General features: G+C 39.6%; 1 protein-coding gene across 4 annotated transcripts in view; it reads left to right on the forward strand.

Annotated features, from left to right (window-relative positions):
- The window catches only part of Kiaa1551 (KIAA1551 ortholog), a 32,441-nt gene that overhangs the window by 2,792 nt on the left and 4,098 nt on the right, over positions 1 to 25,551 (forward strand). For 3 of the 4 annotated variants that reach the window (XM_013352813.1, XM_013352814.2, XM_026787927.1), the window contains exon 3: positions 19,744 to 24,195. In XM_013352813.1, coding sequence (XP_013208267.1) covers positions 19,800 to 24,195 — 4,396 coding nt within the window. In that variant the 5' untranslated portion in view covers positions 19,744 to 19,799. Of the gene's footprint in view, positions 1 to 1,703; positions 1,749 to 19,743; positions 24,196 to 25,551 lie in introns of all 4 variants that reach the window. The other variant, XM_005364632.3, reaches the window with a different exon arrangement.

The following is a 25,551-nucleotide window of genomic DNA, read 5'->3' on the forward strand; positions in this document are numbered from 1 at the left end:
TAGGAGGCATTGTTTCTTTTGTGAACTGCTGATATTCTAAGTTTGGCACATATGCTGGCTATAGGCATCCTGTTTCCCCAAGCAGGCGGGATGTTCTCATGAGAGCAGGCCAGCTGCGGGTTCTGGGGGGGGGGTGTCCAGAGGGTCTTTCAAACTTTGCATGTTAAACCCATCTCTTGTAGCTTAGGCTGGCCTTGAACTTGCTGTCTTGCTGGGGGTGACATTTCTGGATCCTTCCTGTCTTCCTGAAGCTGGGGTTAGATTTGCATTCCCTAATCACAGCTTTTTGAAGTCAAAATTCCTTGGCTACAGTAATCTTGGCCCTAGTTTTTTTTTTTCTTTTACCTATTTGATTAGTTCCTTCTCTTTTACATTATCAGTGACAAGATTTTAGGAACTCAAGTCAGCTGTTTAGGGAGTTGTAATCTTGTGAAAGTTTAGCAAGGGTGACTTCAAGCATCATTTTTTTTTTTAAAAAACATTTTTTTAATATTAATTTATTTATTATGTATTATGTATACAAGAGTCTGTCTGTGTGTATGCCTGCAGGCTAGAAGAGGGCACCAGACCTCATTACAGACGGCTGTGAGCCACCATGTGGTTGCTGGGAATTGAATTCAGGACCTTTGGAAGAGCAGGCAATGCTCCTAACCACTGAGCCATCTCTCCAGCCCCCAAGCATCATTGTTTTTTAGCAGGCTTCTCTTCCCTTTTCTTTGGAAACAAATACCAGTAAAACAAGTGGGAAGCATTCAGTTTGAGGTAAAGCAAGAATTTTTACCAACCCTGGCTATAGAAATGCAGATTAAATGCAAACTAAAAAACCTTAAGACCTTGAAGAATTCTGATTTTTTTTTCCTGAGGCAGCTGTATGCTAAATGAAGTTGGAAGTTGTAAATGAAAGAGGTGGGTGGAGTGGACCTTGTGAGGAGATACAGTCTCAATTGAGATTAGAACTATCTTGATTACTATCTTTGAGCCCTGCTAGTCTCTGCCTTGGGTTCTTACCCAGTCTTAGACCAAGAAATCACAAAATCAGTTTATTTTCATATGAAGTAAACTGTATAAATTGAGAAAAACAGGGTCAATTAGAAATCAAACAAATGTTGCTTCAAAGAAAAGGATTTTTTTTTTTTTTAAAGAGGAACAGGGGCTGGAGAGATGGCTCAGTGATTAAGAGCATTGCCTGCTCTTCCAAAGGTCCTGAGTTCAATTCCCAGCAACCACATGGTGGCTCACAACCATCTGTAATGAGGTCTGGTGCCCTCTTCTGGCCTGTAGGCATACAGACAGAACATTGTATACTAAATAAATAAATAAATAAATAAATAAATAAATAAATAAATAAATAAAAAAGAGGAACAATGAGGTGAAATACCTAGTTTTGAAAAATTTTGATTGGTCTTGCTAGTTATTTAGAATGAATTTAAATTGATGCAGGCAATCTATTCATACTGCTTAGGTCAGTGTGACTAGTTGTTTTAGCTTTCAGTAATCCAATAATGCCTTAAAGTGTAAGGGGGGGTATGTGCACTTGGAGTCCAGAAGAGGGTGTCAGACCCCCAGGAAATGGAGTTAAAAATGATTATGAGCTGCCTGAAATAGATGCTAGGAAGTTGGGTCTCCTGTAAGATTTGGTTGGTTGGTGGTGGTTTTCTAATTTCCTTCTTGTCTCTCCTTCTCATTTTGGTTATTTGAAATAGTCTCTGGCTGTCCTGGATCTCATTTCCTGAGTACTGGGATTAAAGGTATGTGCCACCATTCCCGGTTCCTTAAAGTTGTCTTTTATGTTACTGTAAATAGAATAACTTTCTTAGTTTCCGGCTTAATTATGTAGAAATGCATTTTTATCTTTTTCTATCATTTTTTTTCTTTTATTGACAGAATTCCTTGTATAGCCCAGACTGCCCTCAAGTTCATGAACTTCCTGTAGGAACACCACTTTAGTAATAGTATATGTTACTGTACTTGGCTGGTTTTATGATTGATCTTGTATATGTGACCTAGTCAAGCTAGTAGTTTGTTTTTGAGACAAGGTGTCATGTCTTAAACTCACTATGTAGTTAAGGAGGATTCTCCTTCTTGTCTATACCTTCCAAGTGGTAGAATTACAGACATAAACTGTTATGCTTTTTTCAAACTTAGTTTTTTTTTTAATTTATTTATTTATTATGTGTATAGCATTCTGTCTGATGTATGCTTGTAGGTCAGAAGAGGGAGCCAGATCTTTTTTTTTGTTTGTTTGTTTTTGTTTTTCGAGACAGGGTTTCTCTGTAGCTTTGGTGCCTGTCCTGGAACTAGCTCTTGTAGACCAGGCTGGCCTTGAACTCCCAGAGATCCTCACGCCTCTGCCTCCCTGGGATTAAAGGCGTGCACCACCACCGCCCAGCGGGGAGCCAGATCTTATAGCTGGTTATGAGCTATCCTGCGGTTGCTGGGAATTGAACTCAGTACCTCTAGAAGAGCAGCCAGTGCTCTTAACCTCTGAGCCTTCTCTCTGGCCCCAGTCAATCATAGTTTTTAATTTACTTTTTAGAACAGGTTTCTTTTGATTTCCTATATAATGATATTTTCTACAAATAGGTAACATTCTTTTATCTGGAAACTGAAAGTTAACTTTCACCCACTCTGGATGCTTTATTATTTGTGACTGCCATGAACAGAGCACCTAGTAAATGTTGAGTACAAGTGGTGAGACTGGGCATCCCCTCTCAATGTTACTCTAAGGACATTAAATATAGCCATGGTTATTAGTGCTCACACCTTGATTGTATGTAGATTTTTGATTGTGGTTACAATGGTTTTTTTTTTTTTTTTGAATCTTTATCCTTTTTGTACTCAGGACAGTTATACAGGGATGCTACTAGTAGAACATCTTTGTTCTTTTGGCCCAGGGATAGCAATGCATGTACATACAGAGGCCCATCTCCTTTCTGGCAAATACCTGGAGTACTCTGGGGGAATTACTTCTTGAAGCCCCTTCCTATGAATATTGATGGTGTACTCTTGGATCTGCCATTTCAGTTGGTGGCAGAATGGCCCTTTTCCCCACTACCCTTCTTTGTTGGCACCATTTTCTTGGGCTCAAGTTGAAAGGAAGGACAAGTTGGGGATCATTATTGTTATTATTTTGGTTTTTCAAGACAGAGTTTCTCTGTAGCTTTGGAGCCTGTCCTGAAGCTAGCTCTTGTAGACCAGGCTGGCCTTGAACTCACAGAGATCCGCTTGCCTCTGCCTCCTGAGTGCTGGGATTAAAGGTGTGCACCACCACTGCCCGACCTTTTTTTTTTTTTAATGTTGGGAATATTTTAAATAAGATTTCTCTATACTTTTTGAGATCATCTTATTTTCACCCTTTTTGACTCTTTCATTGATTCTGCATTAATTTGGGTTGTGTAACCAATTTAGGATTACTAGGGTACATTCCAGAGTCATTACATAGTTAATATATACTTATTTACTTGATTGCATTATTTTTCTTGAGGGGTTCTATGTCTGTATTTGTGTGAGGCTGTCTTCATTTGGTTCAGGGTAATATTGGCTTCCCATAATTCAGCTGGGTGGATTTCCCTGTCCACTGTGTAAAACTTACTTTAAACCTTTGTACCCCACTAGTGGTGTTGTATTGGGATGTGCTGGAATCTCTTCTGCTTTCTCTCTCTCGCTTTCTCTCTCTCTCTCTCTCTCTCTCTCTCTCTCTCTCTCTCTCTCTCTCTCTCTCTCTCTGAGACACTGTTTCTCTGTGTAGCCCTGATTGTCCTGGAACTTACTCTGTAGACCATATTGACCTCGAACTCAGAGAGCTCCACTTGCCTCTACCTCCTTGATCCTGGGATTAAAAGCAAAAGCCAATTACCAGTCTGAGGTGCTGGAATCTTTAGGAGGTGGGACATACTAGCGGCTGTAAGTCGTTGGGGTGTGTCTTTAGGAACTGTCTTGTCTTGGCCCCTTTCCTTTTTGCTTCCTATGATTTTGTACTTTATGAGTTTGAGCTATTGTGATAGACTTCACTATAAGCCCAAACAGCAGAGCTTGCCAGCCATGAGCTGCAACTCTTCGAAACCATGAGCCATGATAAACATTTTCTTTGTATAGCCTTTTCTGACTTGGAACTTTGGTATGTAGAACAGGCTGAACTCCAACTTATAGAATTCTACTTGCTTCAGCTTCCTCAGTGCTGGGCTAATTAATGTCTTTATGGTTGAATCAGTTTTGGTTATACTGTCTCTTCACTGTTGGTAGTCACTTGTTTATATTCCCTTACAACCCTTGATTGTAAGGTTGATGATGTTCCTATTGTTCTTGATTTCACCATTCAAATATTTTCATGGTCAGTCCAGTAAAGGCATTGGTCTTGAACTTTTCTAAGAACTAGCTTGTGGTTCTGTTGCTTTTTCTATTTCTGTATTCTTACTTAGAGACTTTCATAGCAGAAGGTAATAAAATAGGGCCTGGTGTGGTGGCGCCTGCTTTTAATCCCAGCAATAGGGAGGCAGAGGCAGAAGGATCACTGTGATTTTGAGGCTATCCTGGTCTGCAGAGTGAGTTCCAGGATAGGCTCCAAAGCTACACAGAATAACTCTGTCTCAAAAAACCAAACGAAGAAAAAAAATGGAAGCCATAAGATACCCATAGAGAATGTCCTTGAAGGTAACATAATAGCCTTAGCTTTCTGAAAGCAGGATGGAAAAAAAGCAGCCTGGTGGTGATGGTGCACGCCTTTAGTCCCATCACTTGGGAGGCAGAGGCAGGTGGATCTCTGTGAGTTCAAGGCTGGCCTGGTCTACAAGAGCTAGTTCCAGGACAGGCTCCAAAGCTACCAAGAAACCCTGTGTTGAAAAACCGCCAAAAAGAAGAAGAAGAGGAAAAGGAGGAAGAGGAGGAAGAGGAAGAAGAAGAAAAGAAAGCAAGATTCTTAGTCTCAAAAACCATTTGTGACCTTTAAAAAATAGCTTAGGTCAAGGCCAGAGTGATGGCTCAGAGGTTAACAGTACCTGCTGATGTTGGAGAGGCCTGTGCTAGTTTCCCAGCATCCAGACAATGGCTAACAACTGGCTGGCTGTGACTTCAGTTATAGGGTATCTAATGGCCTCACCTTTGAGGAATCATACACTTACATGAAAGTAAAAAACTGATACACATAATAAAAATAAACCCTTAAAAAAATTAAAGGTTTGAGGGGCTGGAGAGATGGCTCAGTGGTTAAGAGCATTGCCTGCTCTTCCAAAGGTCCTGAGTTCAATTCCCAGCAACCACATGGTGGCTCACAACCATCTGTAATGAGGTCTGGCGCCCTCTTTTGGCCTTCAGGCATATACACAGACAGAATATTGTATACATAATAAATAAATAAATAAAATTTAAAAAAAAATTAAAGGTTTGAGAGAATATTTTTTTTTTTTTTTTTTCGAGACAGGGTTTCTCTGTGGTTTTGGAGCCTGTCCTGGAACTAGCTCTGTAGACCAGGCTGGTCTCGAACTCACAAAGATCCGCCTGCCTCTGCCTCCCAAGTGCTGGGATTAAAGGCATGCGCCACCACCGCCCGGCTTGAGAGAATATTTTTATATGTGTTAAATTAATAACACAGCTCAGTTAGAAATGACAGTATAGCCTTACATACTATCATTAATATTTTTCAACCCCCCCAATAAGATAGTAGCTTTTCTATTTTTTTTTTTGAATTCTGCTAATAGTTGGCTTATTGTTACAAAATAGTTGAGCAAGGCATGATGGTGCATCTAATTCAGAGCCGGTCTTGTGCTGGTTTTCCCCTCTCCTCTCTGCTTCCCCTTCTTGTGAATCAGGGTGTAGCTCTCAGTTTCTTAGCGCCATGCTTGCCACCATATTCCCTGCCATGACGATACGTACAGACCTTCTGAAACTGTAATCAAGCCTCAAACATGTTCTTTTGTAAATTTCTGTGGTCATAGTATCCCTCGACAGTCATAAAATTTGTCTTGCTGAGAAGCTGGTTTATGGCAGTTTCAGTCTGTCAGATGTCTCTTTGAAACCATTTTGGCCTATTGAATAGGAATTACTCAGTTCTGCATAAGGAGTTCTGTCTACCAAGAGGCACAATCAGCTTGTTCCTTGTAAGGAGTGATTCTTGACATTTATGTATGCTTTAACTTAGTTTGTATTCCAACAGAGTCAGGCAACTATGTCTCTATGCCTGTGTTTGTCTCTCTAGTTTTGACAAATGATAATTCAGGATGCTCCCTCACTGGGTATCTTCACATACAGGTGTGGATGCCCATCTGATCCTTATTACCTAGTCACGGGGTAACTTAGGTTTTTATTTATCTTTCCCTTTTCTCCAATGTCAGCCTGCGACCTTCTTATGCTCCTTTGTCTCTTTCTCATTTGTAGTCTTACTGGTCCGGAAGTTACTCATAGCTGAGGCTGATCTCGAACTTAGGAAGCTCCTGCCTCAGCCTTTCAAGTGCTGGGATTACAGATGGGCAGTACTGCTGTCCCTAGCTTAGTTCTGCAAATCGTCTTAAGCATCTTCTTTAATGTGGTTTATATTGTTTATGTAGGGGTGAGGTGTACACCTGAATACCTGAAGTGAGCATTCACAGGTCATAGGATAACTTGCTATTCTTTTTTAATCTCCTGTCGTGTGAGTCCTTGGGATTGAACTCAGTGTCATCCTGCTTGGTGGACAGCCGCTCCTTTGCCTCCTGAGACATTTTGCTGACCCAGTTCTACAAATCTTAAAAAGTGAAAAATGGAAATCCTGGGGACTAATCCTGTCATTCATCAGCTGCTCCAAGTTCTTGATGATTGCCAAACCCTTGGTAACCTAGTAATGAATGAATAGAAATAATCGACTTTACTTTATTACTCATGGTTTCCCATGGTCTCCTCGTGCCAAGAAAGCAGAAGTACCCTGTCATATGACTTCTGGGTTACAGCTGTGACTCGGGACAGATAGCTGAGTCTGTCATACCCTGTTACTGTGCTCACAAGGTGGACTCTGGCTGATGGAACCACTAGAGATACTTTTAAGTCCTTTCCATCATTAACCCCAGCCTTCATTTGGTAAGATCTAGGCTTCCAGGCTCACAATTTTTTTTTCAAACACTGAAGTTCTTGTAACTGAACAGGATCTGAATAACCAGGGTAGACCCTGGAGTGTGGGCTGTAGTGACCTATAAATAACAGGAAGAACAATCCGTCAGATGTCTCTTTGAAACCATTTTGGCCTATTGAATAGGAATTACTCAGTTCTGCATAAGGAGTTCTGTTTACCAAGAGGCACAATCAGCTTGTTCCTTGTAAGGAGTGATAGTTGACATTTATGTATGCTTTAACTTAGTTTGTATTCCAACAGAGTCAGGCAACTATGTCTCTATGCCTATATTTGTCTATTTTTGACAAATGATAATTCAGGATGGACTGGAAGTAATTCTCTTGCCTCTTGTTTCCCAAGTGCTAGGATTATATGTGATAGATCTGACAGGAGTGTTGTCTCTAAAGGCTTATACTTCCTCACCATACAGTAACCTACTATGTATACTTAGAGGTAGTTAAGCCTGTATAGATAGTTAAGACCACCAGCTTGGCTGGGTGGTGGCGGCGCACATGTTTATTCCCTGTTGGGGACCCTTCCCCAACTACCTTGGTTATGGATGACCCTAGGTAGTGCCACAGAAATCAGGACACAGGGGATGCAGAGTAGGAGATAGAACTACATAATTTATTGCAAAGCCAGTGCTCTTTTATAATACTCAAATCACGATTCAAATTAGGTTCCCATAATACTTGAAAATAGTTACATAGACTAATAACTTTGTTGCAAATAATTTCAAGAGCTTCATGCCCTTGTTAATCTAAACAAAAAGCCTGGTGTTATGGGAATAACTTGCTGTTATAGAATATGTAAAAACACCTCATCAGAAGACAAACCACAGCCTAATCAGAGCCTTGGAACTACAGTGCACATCTGCGTTCTCAACGACTGACCATTGTCAACACCCTACTGATGGGAGAGGTTTGCCTCTTCCTGACTTGGTTTGCCAAGCCTGTCAGTGAGAATGCTACCTCAGGTCATTCCTGCACAGAGTTTCTGTGCCGTTCAAAGCTAGCCCTCCACATCTTCCTCCTTTTTCTTTTTATAATGAGTTAGTTTGTTGATCCACATATTTAACAGCAATTCTTTCATGCTCGACTGATGAGGCTTAATGAGCAGTAAATAAAACAGTAGCATAAGCAAACCTATAAAACAATAACTACTATCCCCATACCGCCAGCGGTGTGGAACAGACAAACTTTGTATCCAAGCCTTAGGGGTCTAATCCCTCTAATTTCTCAGCAATCTGTTGAGCAATGTCAGCATCTGTCATCTCTGGAAACCTCTGTGCAAATGTAGATTCAATATTAAAATGCAGTTTTTCAATTTCCTGTCTTACAGATTTGTTAAAAGCTAAATCAGTAATACAAAAAGTAGTGGAATTCCAATCACAACGTAATCTTTGTTCATTCTCTAACATCATCATCACCTTTTCTCCCAACCAGCCTACCATCTGGTTACAGCATCAGCTTCATTCTGTAATCTGCCATCAAGTCCAGCCTGCTGGGACCAAAGTTCATGAGAATCTTTATGCCAAGCCTCAACATCATGTTTAGTCTGCAACAAATTGTGCAAGGCTATTCCAGATACCGTGGCTAGCGTCACAACTGAAATTAAACTTAATCATACAGCAACAACTGTGAGCAAGGACCGTTAACTGTATCATTGTTCCTTGTAGCTGGAGACATTCTAGTGACATTACATCACAAGGACCATTAACTGTATCGTCGTTCCTTGTAGCTGGAGACATTCTGGTGACATTACATCACAGGCAGTGCTATCCATTCAGAACATGTATTATAAACATCCCATGTGGACCCCAATTTATCCAAGTGTTATTAATAATTTTTCCAAATTTACCTAAACTTAAATCACTCCAAATAAAGGGCTTATATTGCAAAGAAATGTAAGTGAAATCTGTGTATACTGGGAAATGAATAAATGATTGATAGGTAACATTCTGCCATGTCTGGTTAAAAGAGTAGGCAGACAACTTTTGTAACCGCATTCGTGATCTGGTAACATTAATACCAAGCAAAAGCCAATGTTGATAAGCCATAGATGAGCAAGGAGGAGGCCCTAAGCATATAGGGTGTTCCCAACCAGAATATGTAAAATTAAATTTAGACCCACCTGCAAAATTGTTAGCTGTTAAGTTGTCCCAAGGAGGATATAACTGGGGTGGTATACACTAAGAGAAGTGATGCTCCCCACATCACAGGCTCCAGTAATGGGGGATTTGGGATGTATGCCCAGTAGGAATAACTTATGGCTTCCACAGAAGTTACCGACAGTAAAGCCCATGTGGTCAGGAAAAGATTCTGAGCTGTAACAGGTTTATCATACCTCTGCAGAACAGCTTGACCATTGTCAGTGAGAGACTTAATTTGTCCCCAAGTAGACACAGGAGCTTTAACATGCCTATGAGGATGTTTTCTGGCCAATGATAACTGGACCATCACTGCCACCGGCACCTCAAGATTGTCCGCATTCCCCCTTGATGCCATTCTCGCACAGCCATTTTTATCGGTCCTTTGGGCCTTGATCCAGCGGCCTGGAATCCACTGCTGGTGGCCATCCTGAAAAGACACGAGACCATACCCCTTCCATCTATCAACAACAGCGCTGGAACCCATTCAGCATTATCAGCTGTTTTCGCCCAAATTTTCTCAAAAGAAGCTGGCTCCAAAGCCTGAGACTTTTCAGACACAAAATGCTCAGCTCTAGTTAGAATGCCTCCCTGTGGTAAATTCAAAAAGTTTAAAATAAACAAAGCCTGATGTATAATAGCTCTAGGATTATTCTGTAAAGCCCAAATGTCTTTCATACCCAAGTCCTGCATTTTCCTCCTTTTTAAGTTTTTTAATTTGTTGCTATAAGGTAGTGTGTGCTCTTTCTACAATGGCTTGACCTTGGGGGTTGTATTCTATTCTAGTCACATGTTTAATATCGTATTGATGATAAAATCGCTGAAATTTTGTAGAGGAGTATGCAGGCCTGTTGTGTATATAATGGTTGCCATCCCCAATACTGCAAAAGCTTCAAATAAATGGGCCATGACATAATTAGTTGTCTCCCCAGATAATGGCATAGTCCATATCACGGAGGAGAATGTATCTATGGTCATATGAACATAAGATAACCAGCCAAATTGTGGTATATGAGTTACATCCATCTGTCATATATGTTTGGAATCCAAACCCCAAGGATTTGTACCAGGGATATTTTGTCTTAAATGCAGGGGATAACAGATAGGACAATTAAGAATAGTACAGTTAGCTTGCCTGTAAGGAGTTTTGTATTGAACATGTAAATGAGGAGCATTGGATTAAGCCCATCCTCAGCTGAAGCACAGTTTATAAGAGCATCAGCTAGATTATTCCCCTTTGTTAGATATCCAGGTAATTTGGTATGTGATCATATATGCACAATAAATGTTTCATGATTTTGTTTTTGCAACACCTTTTGTAATGTTAAGACTAAACCTTGTATAATAGAATTATTAACATGAACTGAAGCAGCATAAATGGTCTTTACAACCCCCACTACAGTTGCTGATTTGGAATCAGCCACTATATTAAGGGCCTCGGCAGGAAAATCCTGCAATGCCTGAATGACTGCCCATAACTCATTCTGTTGCACTGGGGAATAAGGAGATAATTGAGACCAAAATTTTGATTCAGTACAGTAAGCGGCATGAGTTCTAGAACCATCAGAAAAGACAATTCGAGCTTGTGAAATGGATTGTTCAGCTATAAGGTTATTAATGACAAAATGCTGTTCTTTAAAAAGTTCCTTGCCCCTGTTTAGTACATCATCTCAAACCTTGAGATGAATTTATTCCAGAGGCTGATATTGAGATTTTAGTAACATTAGTTTAAAGGCACCCAGATAGGAATTATTATTTATTGAAGCCATTAATGACCAATATCCCTGTGATGACTGTCAGAGAAATTTCCTTTTTATCTAATATTCTGGGGCAGGGATGATGTATTCATTTCTGTAATTACTTCCTGCTGACCTTAGGATGTTGTTCTTAGGGCCCTGGAAGGCTAGAATGTTAGTCAAAAGCAATGAGGGGACTTAGAAGAATCTGGCTCATTGACAAGCTGAGAATACAGCAGTCACATTGGCTGGATTAGTCCACATCAGGTTTCAGCAAGTTCAGAACTCAGTCATTTGGAGCAGGTTGTTATCAGCAATTGATGCTTGGATGTGTTTGTCAGCTAAGTGGGAACCTGGTGAAACAGATACAAACTGGAAACATAAATTAAATTTATGGACTCATTTGAAACTTGCTTACTCATATTCTCAATAATTAAGGAAGGGGAAGAGTCCCAAGACCAGGAGAGAAAAATACTGTAATTATTTTGACTTGTGAGAAGTGAATTTAAGATATATAATTTGTTAAATTTTTTGAAGTTTGTATGAATCTTCATTTTATAAAAGGACATAAAAGTTTCAGATATATTAGCATTATTAGTCTGTACTGAAATCCATATTGTAGAAAAAGGAGGTAAGAGGTATCTGTGAAACAACAGAAGTAGTTTTGAGTCCTAACAAAAAATATGATTTGGATTAAGCAGCATATAAGCCTATATTCAGAAGACAACAACAACAAAAAAATTTAAAATCTTGAGTTTGTGACCCAAATAGTAAGCAATGATTGCCCTATTAGCTTGTCAGAACTCTGTTAATGTTAAATCTGAACTTTTGAAATCCTAGTATAATATTATGAAAGGGGAAAGAAATCTTGTAATTTTTATATACATCTAAAGCCATTTCTTATAAATTTTATCTATATTTTTAGACTATCTTTTCATACCCATATAATCTCCAAGCTTTATGCCTTCAAATCCTTACAACCTGTATTGATCCCAGTTTTTAATTTTTTCGACCCTCAGAATTAATATAGACTCATAACATAAGCATTTTGTCCTAGGACTAACCATCATAGGAGCAGTTACTGCAGTTTTCATTTACCGACCATGGATGTGATGTTGCAATTTTTAAGAACATGTTTGGACTTTTCTATGTAAGTCTGAATAGCTAAGACCTTTAGCTTTGTTATTTTATAGGAGGCCAATCATATAGAACCCTGTAACTCAGAGGGTTGCTTGTACTGGGATGATTAATTAATTATTAACTTGTATTTAGCACCTCAGTTTTCCTTTTACCTTTAAAGAACATGATCGCATAATTGACATAACTATTCTTCAGTGAAGAATCACCAGCCTTATTAATGGAGAAATCAATCAGAATTAGCACAACATAATTAAATATTTAGAATATTTATAGTTTTTCTTAAAACTCATTATTATTGCCCATAGATGTTATATATATAATTTTAGTTTGTTTGTCCCCTTGTCCTTTAGACAACATGTAAATCTCCATGAATGTCTCCTCTTGTGAGTTTATCCAGCAGTCCAGAACATTGCATAGATACATTTCAAACAAGAACCAAAATGTATAATACACATGTATGTATCACAATAAGAATAATTTAAATTTGTGTATAAAAACCTGTACCAATGTGAAACTTTTGAAACTAGCAGCAGTTTTTTTCTTAATCAATAATAATTTGTACCCAATTTCCTTTAAAGATGATAAATATTTATAACCCATTGGATCTAAGTGATTAAAACTCCTTTTTTTTCTTTTCCTGTGAAAACAAAAGCATAATTTTCCCCAAACATAATGCATCTTTATTATTTTAAAACAACGCTTTCCAAAGTACACAGGTTGGTATAACTCAACATTTTTTTTTAAAGCGTATCAAGACAGGGGAGGTTAAAATGAGAAATTGCTGGCCAGCAGAAGAGACTGTGAGTGTTATCGAGGTGAAGAAGAACTTAGGAAAGAAAAGAGGGGGAGAAGCGCTCTTGGGCACAGGGTGTCCTTGACTGCTAGGATTCCTGAAAAAAAATTTTTGTTAACTTCTCCGGCAACCATCAAAGCTTCTCTGTTACACATCCGTGCAGTTTTTCAACTGCAAGCAGTCAATTCTCTGCTGCCCCTTACACACGAGCATGTCACCCTGTAGTGTCTGCCCACCTGAGCTTGTGCCTGCACCCCTGCCCTCTGCAGGAGCTGCTGGCTGTGGGCCAGAGAACAACAAAGGGGGGTGGCCAGTGTCATGCGCCTCTAGAGAAGTTTCTCCTTCGAGACCCAAAGTCCTGGAACTGATCCAATAAAGATGCACAGGAGTCTAGAGACAGAGGCTGCCTGCCTCCTCTCTTCCAGGATAACAAAGAAGGTCAATAGACAAACAGACAGTAATGACAGACAGACAGGTACAGGAACCACTTAAACTTTCAAAGACAAACACATAAGACAGCAACATAGTAACAGTTAAAACACAGACCAAGAGTGCTCATTCATTCACACACACCTGTTTAAATCTCTAGATTCATACTTCCTTCTGCAGTTGTCTTTCCGTAGTACCCCTAACCTTTAAAGTACCCATAAGTAAATGTACAAACAGCTATTTGCTGTTTTCTTGGCCCATATTTACCTTTTTTACACTCCTATACAAGTTACTTCTTAAGTTACTTTTTTTTACAATTATACTCGTTACTTTTTATTTGTTTTTCACGCTCTCGGCTAACCTCTTATATTTACACCACGACTGCTCATGTTCCTGGGATATACTTACCCCACCTCCTGTCCTTACAGCAAAAGATTGACCAAAAGGCAAATCAGGTAAAGGCAGACTGCAGCTGCCTTAATGATTGCCTTGGCCTCCTCTCCCCCCCCCCTCTTCTCTCTCTCATCCAAAGATTCTGCATAGCCCCTGGCTGCAGCTGCCTTAAATGATTGCCTCGCAGAGAAGCTGACAGTTTTACTTTCACTTTTTCTTTGATAGTTAACAATTCTTCCAGCTGTTTTTTTTTTAGACTTTAATCCAAATTTAGATTAAAGGAATTTATTCTTTCTAGACTCAATCCAATTTAGACTAAATGAATTTATCCTTACTGCTGGCGGAACGAAGCATGCTATTTGGAGGTGGAGTGAAGTGAGATTTTTAAAGGCAGACACGGTATTATTACTGCTACCTGTGAATGCCACAGCTGGGCAGGAAAACTGGTTTACTTCTCTGAGTTGTTTCTTACTTCCCTGCTATTTTATTCCTTTCTCATAGCAATAAGAAAGTTCTACAGAAGCAAAGGCGGCTGTCAATACTTCAGCCATTATCCTATTCTTACCTCACCTGCAGGCCACTAGGATCCCCAGACATTCCAGAGCCAAAGGTCAACAGCCCTTAGGGATGCCTGGCTCCATATTAGGTTTCTTTAGTCATCCCAGGGACCTGTGTAAATTATCGCTCTAATGACTAGGATAGAGCAGTTTATTTCTGGTAAAAACACAGGGTTATCAGTTTAGGACTGGTGGTCACATCTCCACAATAAAACAACTCAAAGGAATTTTAACGGGGAGAGAACTTATAAGGCTCACAATTCCAGGTTACTGTGGGGAAGAAGCAGGAATTTGAAGCAGCTGGTCCATTCCACAGCCAGGAGCAGAGAGTGATTACATGAGTGCCCGTGCTCAGTTTGCTTTCTTTAATTCTCTTTTTTTAAATTTTAATTCTTTTTTTTTATATTTCTCTGTGTATTCCTGGCTGTCCTGGAACTCGCTCTGTAGCTAGGCTGGCTTCAGACTTGCAGAGATCCATCTGCCTCTGCCTCCTGAGTGCTGGGATTCAAAGTGAGCACCACCACCCTACTTAGTTTGCTTTCTTAGGCAGTGTGGAACTCAAACCCACCTCTGATCAGCATAATCAATATAGTCCTCCAGGGCCATCCCCATAGGTCAGCTTGATCTAGATATCCCTTATCTCACTCATTCAGGTGATGCCTTCTAGGCTGTATCAAGTTAATTGTTAAAACTAACCATCAGAACTTCATAAAATTTTCAGGTGAAAAGTCTTCACCTAGTCACGTCATTCTCTACCCTCCTTTAACTCATGCGCTATTATAACTTCCTATGCCCTCCCTCCTTGTAAGCATCTTCTCAGGTTTCTTCCTAGGAAATACTAATGGTAGTAATACCAGTTAAGATCCAGTCTCCATGGAAAACTAAATGGTAAATTTTGTCCACTTCTTGGTCGTAAGTTTGGTTTTATCTGCGCTGCGTCACACTGTATTGCCCAGGCTGGTCTCAACACTGAGGTTTAAGTGGCGCCTTTCAATTTCCAAGTATTATACCTGGTTATAAGTGCGCGTTTTGTTTATTTTTGTTTTGGAGATACGATCTTAATGTTTCCAAGGCTGGCCTCAAGCTTGATAAATAGGGAAGGAAAGCTTTGAGCTTTTGATTCTTTGAGCCTTCTGCTGGGATTACTGCTTTGTGCCATTATGCCTAAATTATATGGTGTTGGGGATAGACCAAGGGCTTCATGCAGCTGAGCTGCATACTGCGGCCTTTATGTCCCTGATTTTTTTTTTTGAAGATTTATTTATTTATTGTGTATACAGTATTCTGTCTACATGCATGCCTGCAGGCCAGAAGAAGGCACCAAATCTCATTACAGATGGTTGTGAGCCACCATGTGGTTGCTGGGAATTGAACTCAGGGCCTCTGGAAGAGCAGTCAACGCTCTTAACCTCTGAGCCATCTCTCTAGCCCCTATGTCCCTGATTTTTCTTACATATACAGATGAGTAAAGTTACCTTCCTACTTACAGAAGTGGTTCACAGCTTTTTTGTGTGGGGCTTGTTTGAATCGCCATCATTGCCACTCTCAATGCTTTTGTGGGGGCATTACTAAATAAACACAATTGCTTGAAGGCCCTGTCTCAAAACACAGACAAGAGCTAGGGAGATGGCTTAGTGATGTTAGAGTTAGTTATACTTGTCAACTTGTCTCAATGATGAATTGTCTAAATTAGGATGGCCTGTCAATATATTAATGGGAGATTGTTTCGATTATGTTAATTGTTATGATGAGGAGTCAGTCTTATCATAGGGGAGGTGGGATTACAGGTGCCTCCTACTATGCTGGTCTTTACATAGAAGGTAGTCTTCACATTAGGCATGACATGCACTCTGTCCACTGCGGTACTCTGACAAAAGAAACTTTAAGGGAAAAAGTTTACTTGGTTAACAATTCCAGATTATTGTCCACCTTGAGTCAAGGCAGGAAGTTGGAGCAGTTGTGAGTAGAGAGGGAACATGCTTGTCTACTACATTCAGCTTGTTCCTTTTATATTGTCCAGGACCCAAACCCAGAAAGCGGTGCTACACACAGTGGACTGACTCACTTCTAGGTGCTGTGAATTCAGGCAGCTCCGCTGTGCCTAACTTAGTTCTGATTTGGGCATAGCATAGTGGAGTAACTTAAGTATAATAATACTTGATAAATTTAATCTTTTAGAATTTTTAGAGAAAATTTTAAAAAATTACAAAAACAAAGTCTCCCTCAAATAGTGATTAATATTTAAATAGGTGGAAGGGGTTACTGCCTCACTTGACCTTTAACTATTGTACATAGAGAATATCAAATTATATGAAGTCCCTGAAATGTAAAATATACAGTAGATACAGTTTAAGAAAGCCCAATGTTTGCATTTGTGCTCTGTCTTACTTACTTTTCTGTTGCTGTTGTAAACACCATGACGAAGACAGCTTAAAGAAGAAACAGTTTATTGACAGCTTACAATTTTGTAGGATGGGTCCATGACCATGTTGGCAGAGAGCATGACAATAGTCATGCAGACTTGTGCTGGAGCAGTAGCTGAGAGCTTGTATCTTGATCAACAAACACGAGGCAGAGAGAGCTAACTGGGCAGAGTATGGGCTTCTGAAACCTGAAAGCCCACCTCCATTAACACTCCCAGTGGCAAACTTCCTCCTGCAAGGCCACATTTCATAATCCTTTCCAAACAGTTCCACTAGGTGGGGACCAACCACTCAAATATGTGAGCCATTGAGAATGTGTGGACTATTCTCATCCAAATCACTACTTGCTCTCGTGGAATATCTAAAATATATAGTGTGTTAGATGCTTGCGATATAAGCAAGAGGATCTGAGTTTAAATCCCCAGCACCCAGGTAAAAGCCAGGCATGGCCATTTCAGATAGGTTAGCTGACCGTAGAATTCCCAGGTCCAGTGGTCTTCACCCTCCAACCTCCAATTTGTGGTTACCAACTTGTATAGCTATGTTTTTAGTTGGTCATGGTTGAACTTGCTTTGAAATTACAGCACTTAAAGTATAGAGGCAAGAGGATCACTACAAGTTTAAGGTTAAATAAGGATTTGGGGACCTCTGTCCAGAACTGGCACTATAGTAAAATACTCGTACATTTTCTACTATACCAAAGGACATAGTGACATGCTCAGCCAGTGTTATCATCTCTGTAGCTTGGAGATCCAGAATTAAACTTCTCCCAAAGTTTATCTCCACGGCCACCGGTTCCTTGCAAAGTATTTCTGTGTGCAGCAACTCTAGTGTGTCTTCGCCATAACCCACCTGATTTTAACACTGTATCTCTACATTAAAACAACAGTTGTGACAGCAGGGACTTTTCTCCCTGCCAACTTATTCTCTAGTTTTGTGCACATGCCTTCTGGGTATCTTGTTCTCCCATGGAGCCCTGCATCATCAAATTCTAGTTAAAGGACTCAGTTTCACAAGACTGTCCCAGTACTTCTGGTGACCGATTACAAATTCAAGGGGTAGCTTATAGCAATCCCTTCTTGGTAGGTATACTCTGTAAAACCCTAAGGATGTGATGGATAGGGTCAGCTTTTTTTTAAGGGATGGGTGGAGTTTCCATCTCTAGGGCAGAGTACTACTCTGAGCACTACCTTGTATCAAATCTCACTCAAGACTGTCATTGAAATGTGTTAAACTCTGGTTCTTCCTGCTTTCTAAAGCTATGGGTGGTTTAGAACGTTCCGAGCTACTGGTGCTGAGTGCTTCCTGAGACTGCACTTAGTTCTCCCTCTTATCTCAGTAGTAAGCACTCAGTGTGAATGAAAGTAAAGGGTGCTCCTGTCACTCAAGGAACTGCAAATTATGTAATGTTCTGTATCAGGGACAAAGGTCAAATAATACTTTTCTTTCTTTTTTTATGACATAAAAGCCATAGACAACACAGGGTCCTAGAAAGGAGGGCAGTGGAATACAGAGACATAGGACTCTGGCTTCACATCAAGAATGAATAAGTCTTGTTTTTCCACAGCTGTTTCTATAGCAGTATCCCATTCTCTGAGTTCCTCTCCCACACTTCTTGTGGTCTTCTGTGTGGTGGAGGAATTCTTCTTTAGACTTAGACATTATCTCATGCCTGTAGCTTTCTCATGTAGCTACATCTCAGTCAAGATTTGTGCCTGAGAAAGGAACTGTAGATCATCTGGATCCTTACAGTTTTAGCTTTTTGTTTTGAGATGGGATTCACTGAAACTGCCCAGGTAGGCTTTGAACTCACTCTGTAGCCTAGCTAGAACTTGAACTTGATGTCTTCTTGTTTCAATGTTTTGAGTTCTGGGATTATAGACATGTATAACTGGGCCTGGCTCAGGTAAGTTTTTTGGTAAATCACAAGTTAACATAGCCATAAAGTTGAATGCTATGTAGGTAGATACTTTTTTAGTGAAATAACAGTATATTGTGTTTGTTACAACTGCATTTGTCTTAAAAGATGTTTTAAATTTTGTTCTATTTTTCATATAGGGTCTCTTTACATTGTCCAGATATTTTCACAATCTTTTTTAGCCTCTTGAGTAGTTGTGGGTAGAGTGTGAAACTTAATGAATGAATGTTTATGCTTAGAACTTTTTTTTTTTTTTTTTTTTGGTTTTTTGAGACAGGGTTTCTCTGTGGTTTTGGAGCCTGTCCTGGAACTCACTCTGTAGACCAGGCTGATCTCGAACTCACAGAGATCCTCCTGCCTCTGCCTCCCGAGTGCTGGGATTAAAGGCATGCGCCACCACCGTCCGGCTTATGCTTAGAACTTTTGTGAAAAGATGTACTTCAATAGAATTATGTGTTCGGAATATAGAGTAAGAATAAGAACTTCTTTCCCTGGTAAGCTTTGCTTTACAACTAGCATAGATAGTTTAGAATAAAGTAAGTATCAATAAGTATGAACAGGCTATTGTTCTATCTCTATATCTGTCTGTCTGTCTGTCTGTCTATCTATCATCTATTAATCTATCTATCATCTATCTATCTGTCTGTCTATCTATCTATCTATCTATCTATCTATCTATCTATCTATCTATCTATCTATCGTTTAGGAGTAGAGTGAATGTTTAGTATCCTTGAGTCTCTGTAAGTCCATTATTCCCACCTCAAAAAATAATAAATAAAAGCAATAAGATGCCACTTTAATTTAACAGGTAACAGCTGCTTTGAATGGGGTGAATTGTTACACATTTCATTAATCTTGACAATTGGCTAAATTATTGTTGCAGCTTCCATTATTACTACTATCTGTGTGTGACTTATTAATGTGAGATCCTTTTGGAGTTACTATAGACATAATTTGCTTTCATTGTTTTTTGAAATTTTGTCTAAGCTGAGTGATTACCACAAGTTTAAAGCCAATCTGGCAATCTGGTCTACAAATGGAGTTCTGGGCCAGAAAGTCTCTGTCTCAAAAAAGTCAGGAGATGGAGAGAAAAGTTTTTAGTAAAAGATCTTTATTTGTTTTTCTTGTAGATTTGTGACATTCAAAACCACAGACTATACTGCACTACTAATAAGCCAGATCAAATATGAATTGGAATGCAAAACCAGAGAATGCTGCCCCAAACCCATCATATTCTAAAAGTCAGTCGTCTGTTTTGCAGCAGTTATTACTGCCTTCCACAACTTCTCAAAGTTCTTTTAGCTGCCTCCCACAAAACCAAGAACCATGCATGTATCCCACTAACTCAAATTCAGTTTCACAGCCACTTCTGAATGGCAGGAGTTACATAACTCCTCAGATCTCTGTTTCTAATATGCATAACAGGACAATTGTGGCCTCACAGACTTCAGTAGAAAGAGTCACAAGTACAAATGTTGAAGGAGCCCAACAACCAAACCACAGTTTGCAAACAGTGTCTTCAGGAGTTGTACAAAATTTCTGGACGAACTCAACAATGAGGAATTTTATACATTCTCATACAGAGGCAACAATATCCCATAAACCTGATGGAGGGACTAATATGCCTTATATGCATGCACCACAGAGTCAGCTTGTCACATCAGATAGCTACTCTGTGCAACTACAAATGACTCCTTCAAATTCTGTAAGAGTTCCTATAAATCACCAAGGAAATTATCAAGGAAATCGGGGACTTGATCACTCGGTACCAGATCAGCTTGCTGGCTGGACACAGTGCACATCCAGTGAACCTGCTTATCCAGATTACAGGCCACCTCCAAAGCAATATCCTTATTTACCACAAAACTTTGTGCAAGACCCTTCTGTTCAGAAACAAAACTTTGTGTCATCCATGTCATTGCAAGTCAAAAATAATCAACTTGCAACGTCTACACAGACTTTACAGTCAAAGCATCCTGTACCTGTGTCATTTCAGTATGCTGCAGAAACCAGCAAAAGACTTCCTCCCCCATCTTACAGTTGTAGATATGGAAGCCAAAACACTCAAAATTCTCACCCTGTTTCTAGACATTTGTCTGTGGAGATGTCTCAGAGTTCAGAGATACACTCATCTGAGACAAAGAAAGATTCTTACAAAGGCTTTCAACAGCTGTGGCAGAACACTAATGAGAATCCCAGCACAATTGGAAAATTCTGTGAGTTGAAAATAAATACAAAACAATCTTACAATGGCTCTGCTAGCTCTTCTGGGGCTGGTGTTCAGACTCTTGTTCAAAATAATCAAGAGGAAAGAAAGTATCCCTGCAATCCAAGTGCCAGTCAAATACTAGACACAAATGCCACAAAAGAAAAGCTGGTGAGGGATATTAAATCACTAGTAGAAATCAAAAAGAAGTTTTCAGAACTTGCAAGAAAAATTAAGATCAATAAAGATCTTTTGATGGCAGCTGGTTGTAGTAAAACAGCCAATACTAATTACACTGAACCAACTCAGCATTCTGAATTTTCAACAAAAGAAATGTCAGCTAAACGTAGCAATCCCTACTCAATGGAATTGCTAGCAACATGTCTTTCTCTTTGGAAAAACCATCCTCCAAAAACCACAGAAGAAAGTGTTCCAAAACCTTTAGAAGAAAAACAGTGTAATACATCAAGAACCAGTACAACAGCAGTTGGCAGTTCAAATCCTACGAATGAAGTTCATGTTAAGAATTTTTGTTCAGGTGTTAGAAGTTCTCAGAAAATGTCCAGTTCATCCCAAACAGTCTTGTCAGTTCTTACACAAAGTTATGAGTCTCCAGATGTAACTGTTGGAAAAGGAACAGAGCTTCAGATTGCTGTAGTTTCACCCTTAATTCTTTCGAATATCAAAACGGTACCTGGGAAAGAGTTAGCACCTGAAGTGCCTGAAACTGTGTATCCGGTTGTTAAAGAAGGCAGTGTTTGTAGCTTACAAGACCAGCAAGCAGAAAATACAACAGTAGCTGTTGCTTTGCCCCGTGATGCTACGGGAGGAGTAACAAATACTACTGTATCAGCTGAGCTTTCCCTGCCTATACTCAAGGAAAAGGAGCACAAACCAACACAGGGTGATCTAGACATAACTGATAGCAGCCTGGGAAGGCCCTCTACCCTGGGCACTGAAGCTTTGCCTAACCCTAAGGACTGCGCCGTTGTGAGTGGGCCCATGTTACAGATTGAAAGTATCTGTTCTCTTGCAGAAGGTGATGTATCTTACAATTCCCAGATAGCAGAGATATTCAACTCTGTAAAAAATGAGCCCCAGAAACCTTCACCTAATCAGCAGGTAATTAATAGTCAGCAAGAAGAACAAGTAGATGACAGCACTGAAAATAAAGACTGTGATCTTCAGAAAGATAAGTGTGTGCAGTGTACAGATGTTCCTCATGAAGTCTCTGAGCAGCCTTTAGAGCCAGCACCTAGTGAGTATGTTGAAGCAAACAAAGAAATTCTAGAAGAAAGCAATAAGGAGAATACTGGTGTGAAAGGGACAGTTAAGGGTGTGTGTTCACCAGCTGCTATTCAGCAGGATCCTCATCAGGAAACTGATATGGTCAGCATTAAGTCAAGACACAATCTAACTGCAATAAATGAGGTTAGTGATGAAAATGAACCTGTCTCATACATACATGACCAGCTGTCAGAACTTCTAAAAGAGTTCCCTTATGGCATTGAAACTATTACCAGACATGAAGTTTCTGTGGGCCCACAAAAGATACATGAAGTCTCAGAAAATCAAACCGATCGTAAAACTGGTAATATGTGTGTGGATAGCACAGAGCAAATAAAAATTACAGTATTAAACTCAGAACAAATCAAAGAATTGTTTCCTGAAGAAGATCAACCCTGTGACTTAGACACATTGGCAGTACATGAGAATGGAAAAGTTATTGCAGAAGAGAATAGAAAAATCATTGCGGAAGTAAAGAGCCCTTGTGACTCACAGGTCCCCAGAGAAGAAAATCATGACCCTGAAATGGGGGATGTGGAGAAAGACAAAGTCCATTGCTGTGCTTTGGGTTGGCTCTCAGTGGTTTATGAAGGTGTGCCACAGTGTCTTTGCAGATCCATGAAAGAGAAAGAGAAAGACCAATGTTCTTTGGAGGTCGACAGCTGCAAACAAGGAGAGCAGTCCTGCAATAGTGGAATCACTATTTTTGAAATCAATCCTGTTTCTAATAACCCAAAAAGTCCTTTGATCCAAGCAGCTGACAAAGGCAATTTTTCTGAAATACATGGTGAAAAGATAAAAACACCCAAAACAAAAGATGGCAGTTTACCAAAGGTGGAAAAGGAATTAACTGATCATGTTTCAATGAAATGTTACAAGAAAGATAAAGACAAATCTAAAACAAAACAGGATAGCTCACTGAAAATGGAGCAAAAAATAAAAAATGTTTCATCTAAATGTGACAGACTAAATCCCTTAAAAAGCAATAAAATAACAACCCCAGGAATATTTCCAGTGCCAGCTTCCAACTCTGATAAAAATACGCCAACATTTTCTAAACAAGCTTCTCAGGAAAGCATACAGAAAAAACACTTATCCCAAGACTCTGGTCCAGTAAAAGCACATGTAGAACTTCTGCCAAATAGAGATCCATGCAGGAGGAATAACTTTTTGGGGCAGTCAGTGTCACCAGAAAAGAAAAAATTAAAATTCAAAGCAGGTTCCTCCAGACTGAAGTATTTTGAAAAAAGAAAAACAGACCATGTACTTATCCCAGATATGGAAATAAAAAAGAAGAAATATGAAAAACAAGAGCAGAACAAAAATGGTGGAGCCAGTACTCTGACAGAACCAAATGAAAGAATCAGTGTTCAAGAAAAGACAGTGCCAAATTCTGAGTCGTCAGACTCAAAGGGCAGCTCCTCTAAGAGTACTAGAGTTATAACGGTGCAAGAATATTTACAACGGCAGAAAGACAAACATATGGGGAGTAATGCCTCCAAAAACATCTGTGTAGAAAATGTGCCTTGTGACTCTGAACACATGAAGTCCAGTAAACAGTCTCCATCACCCAGCTGGGGAAAATTAATTGAGGGGCAGGATGTCAGAGCACAGACCTCAAAAGAACCAGAACATAATTCTACCAGCCATGGCAAAAATCTCAAGTTCCACCATTTTGAGGTGTCTAGGATGTACAATGTGTCAAGAAATAGTAGTGGAAAACATGACAGGAAGCAGCTGGACAAAGCCTATATTGATAAAACCAAATTAGAAAGATTGACCAGTATGAGTAATAAGTCCAGTGAGATACCTTTCCAGGTAAAGGAACAAAGGAAACAGTATCTGAATCGAGTTGCATTTAAATGCACAGAACGGGAAAGCATTTGTCTCACCAAATTGGACAGTGGCTCCAAGAAGCTTAGTAAAGAGAAGAGTAGTGTATCTACATCCATGCCAAAAGATGACACAGACAAGCCTAGTATGTTGGAGTTTAAATTATGTCCAGATGTGCTATTGAAGAATACAAGCTCTGTTGACATGCAAGATGATCCAAGGCCTGGACCTGGGAAGCAGCAAGCACCTGTTCAAGGTTCAGTATAATTGTTTTTGGGGGAATGGGGGAGACACAGTTCCGGCTGGCGATAAATCACTTTATCATCAAGGTTGTCCTTTTTAACTCCAATGCTCTTGTCTCCATCTTCTAAGTAGTAGAATTGTAAAAGAGCCCAACCAGTGGTTTATGTGGGAGGTACCATAGAGGTGTCCTGGGAGTGGGAGAGTGCTATGGGTTAGAGTCGGGCGACAGTGAGCAGCATTTGTTTCGTGTTTGTTGCCCTTTATTTTAAATTATAGTATATTAGTACTGGCAAATTTTCCAAATGAACATTTCCTGTACACAAATATTTTATTAAGTCCCTAAGAAACTACACTGAAAAGCATTTCTTGTGATAAAAGTTTGAAAAGTTTCAAGTGTACATTTGTTTCAAGAAGTTTTGATTTTGTGGTATTGGTTGGTGGTCAAACCACCAGCACTCTACCACTGAACTGCAGTCACAGCCAGTGTCTTGGTTTTAGTTTCTTTTTATGTTGGTAATTTCAAAGCAGCCTGTATGTGAAACTTTGTTCCAAATATTAGGTGGTAATGTACAGTTTTAATTGTAAGGGGTCAGTTTGTTGCAGTCTTTGAAATTGAGGATGGAAGATGTTATCCCCAAAGTTAAAATGGTAACATCTAATCTGTTTATGAAATAGACAACTTGTAGAAGTTGTAATTGCTTGGAACAAATTAATCTCAAATTAGTCACACATTCTGAATGGTGATTGACAGAATGGTACATTTGGAATGCTGGAGGCAGAAGAATCCAGGGAGTTTTAGGCCAACCCTGGCTATAAGACAGCATTTCAAAAACCTTAAACAGTGAAAAAGCCGGAACAGCAATTGTGAGTCATAGGTAGCATCTCCATGAAGTGCAGAATTAAAGGAGAAAATGGATGAATAGTTGTGGTCATAAGAGAAGATATTGAAGTTGCAGATATTACAGCTAATACACTGTGCAGTGAAACTCAGATTGGAAAACTGTAGGATTTTAGTTGAAGTTTTAGTTTTGTCTTGGATTCTTTTTTCTCTTCTGATTATATCTTTTGGGGTGATGAAGCTATACAGCATAAACACTCTCTCTCTCTCTCTCTCTCTCTCTCTCTCTGTGTGTGTGTGTGTGTGTGTGTGTGTGTGTGTAAGGTGAAAGGTATAGAATACAAAATGATTTTGTGTAATGTCTAAAATGGCTGATTTCAAAACAAGAGGTGGCACACACCTTTAATTTCAAGACTTGGGAAGCAGAGGCAGGTGGATTTCTGAATTTGTGGCCAGCTTGGTTTACATAGTGAGCTCCAAGCCAACCAAGCTTTCAACTACACAATGAGATCCTTTCTCAAAACAAATAAG

This window comes from Microtus ochrogaster, assembly GCF_000317375.1.
Source record: "Microtus ochrogaster isolate Prairie Vole_2 chromosome 14 unlocalized genomic scaffold, MicOch1.0 chr14_random_2, whole genome shotgun sequence".
Lineage (NCBI taxonomy): Eukaryota > Metazoa > Chordata > Mammalia > Rodentia > Cricetidae > Microtus > Microtus ochrogaster.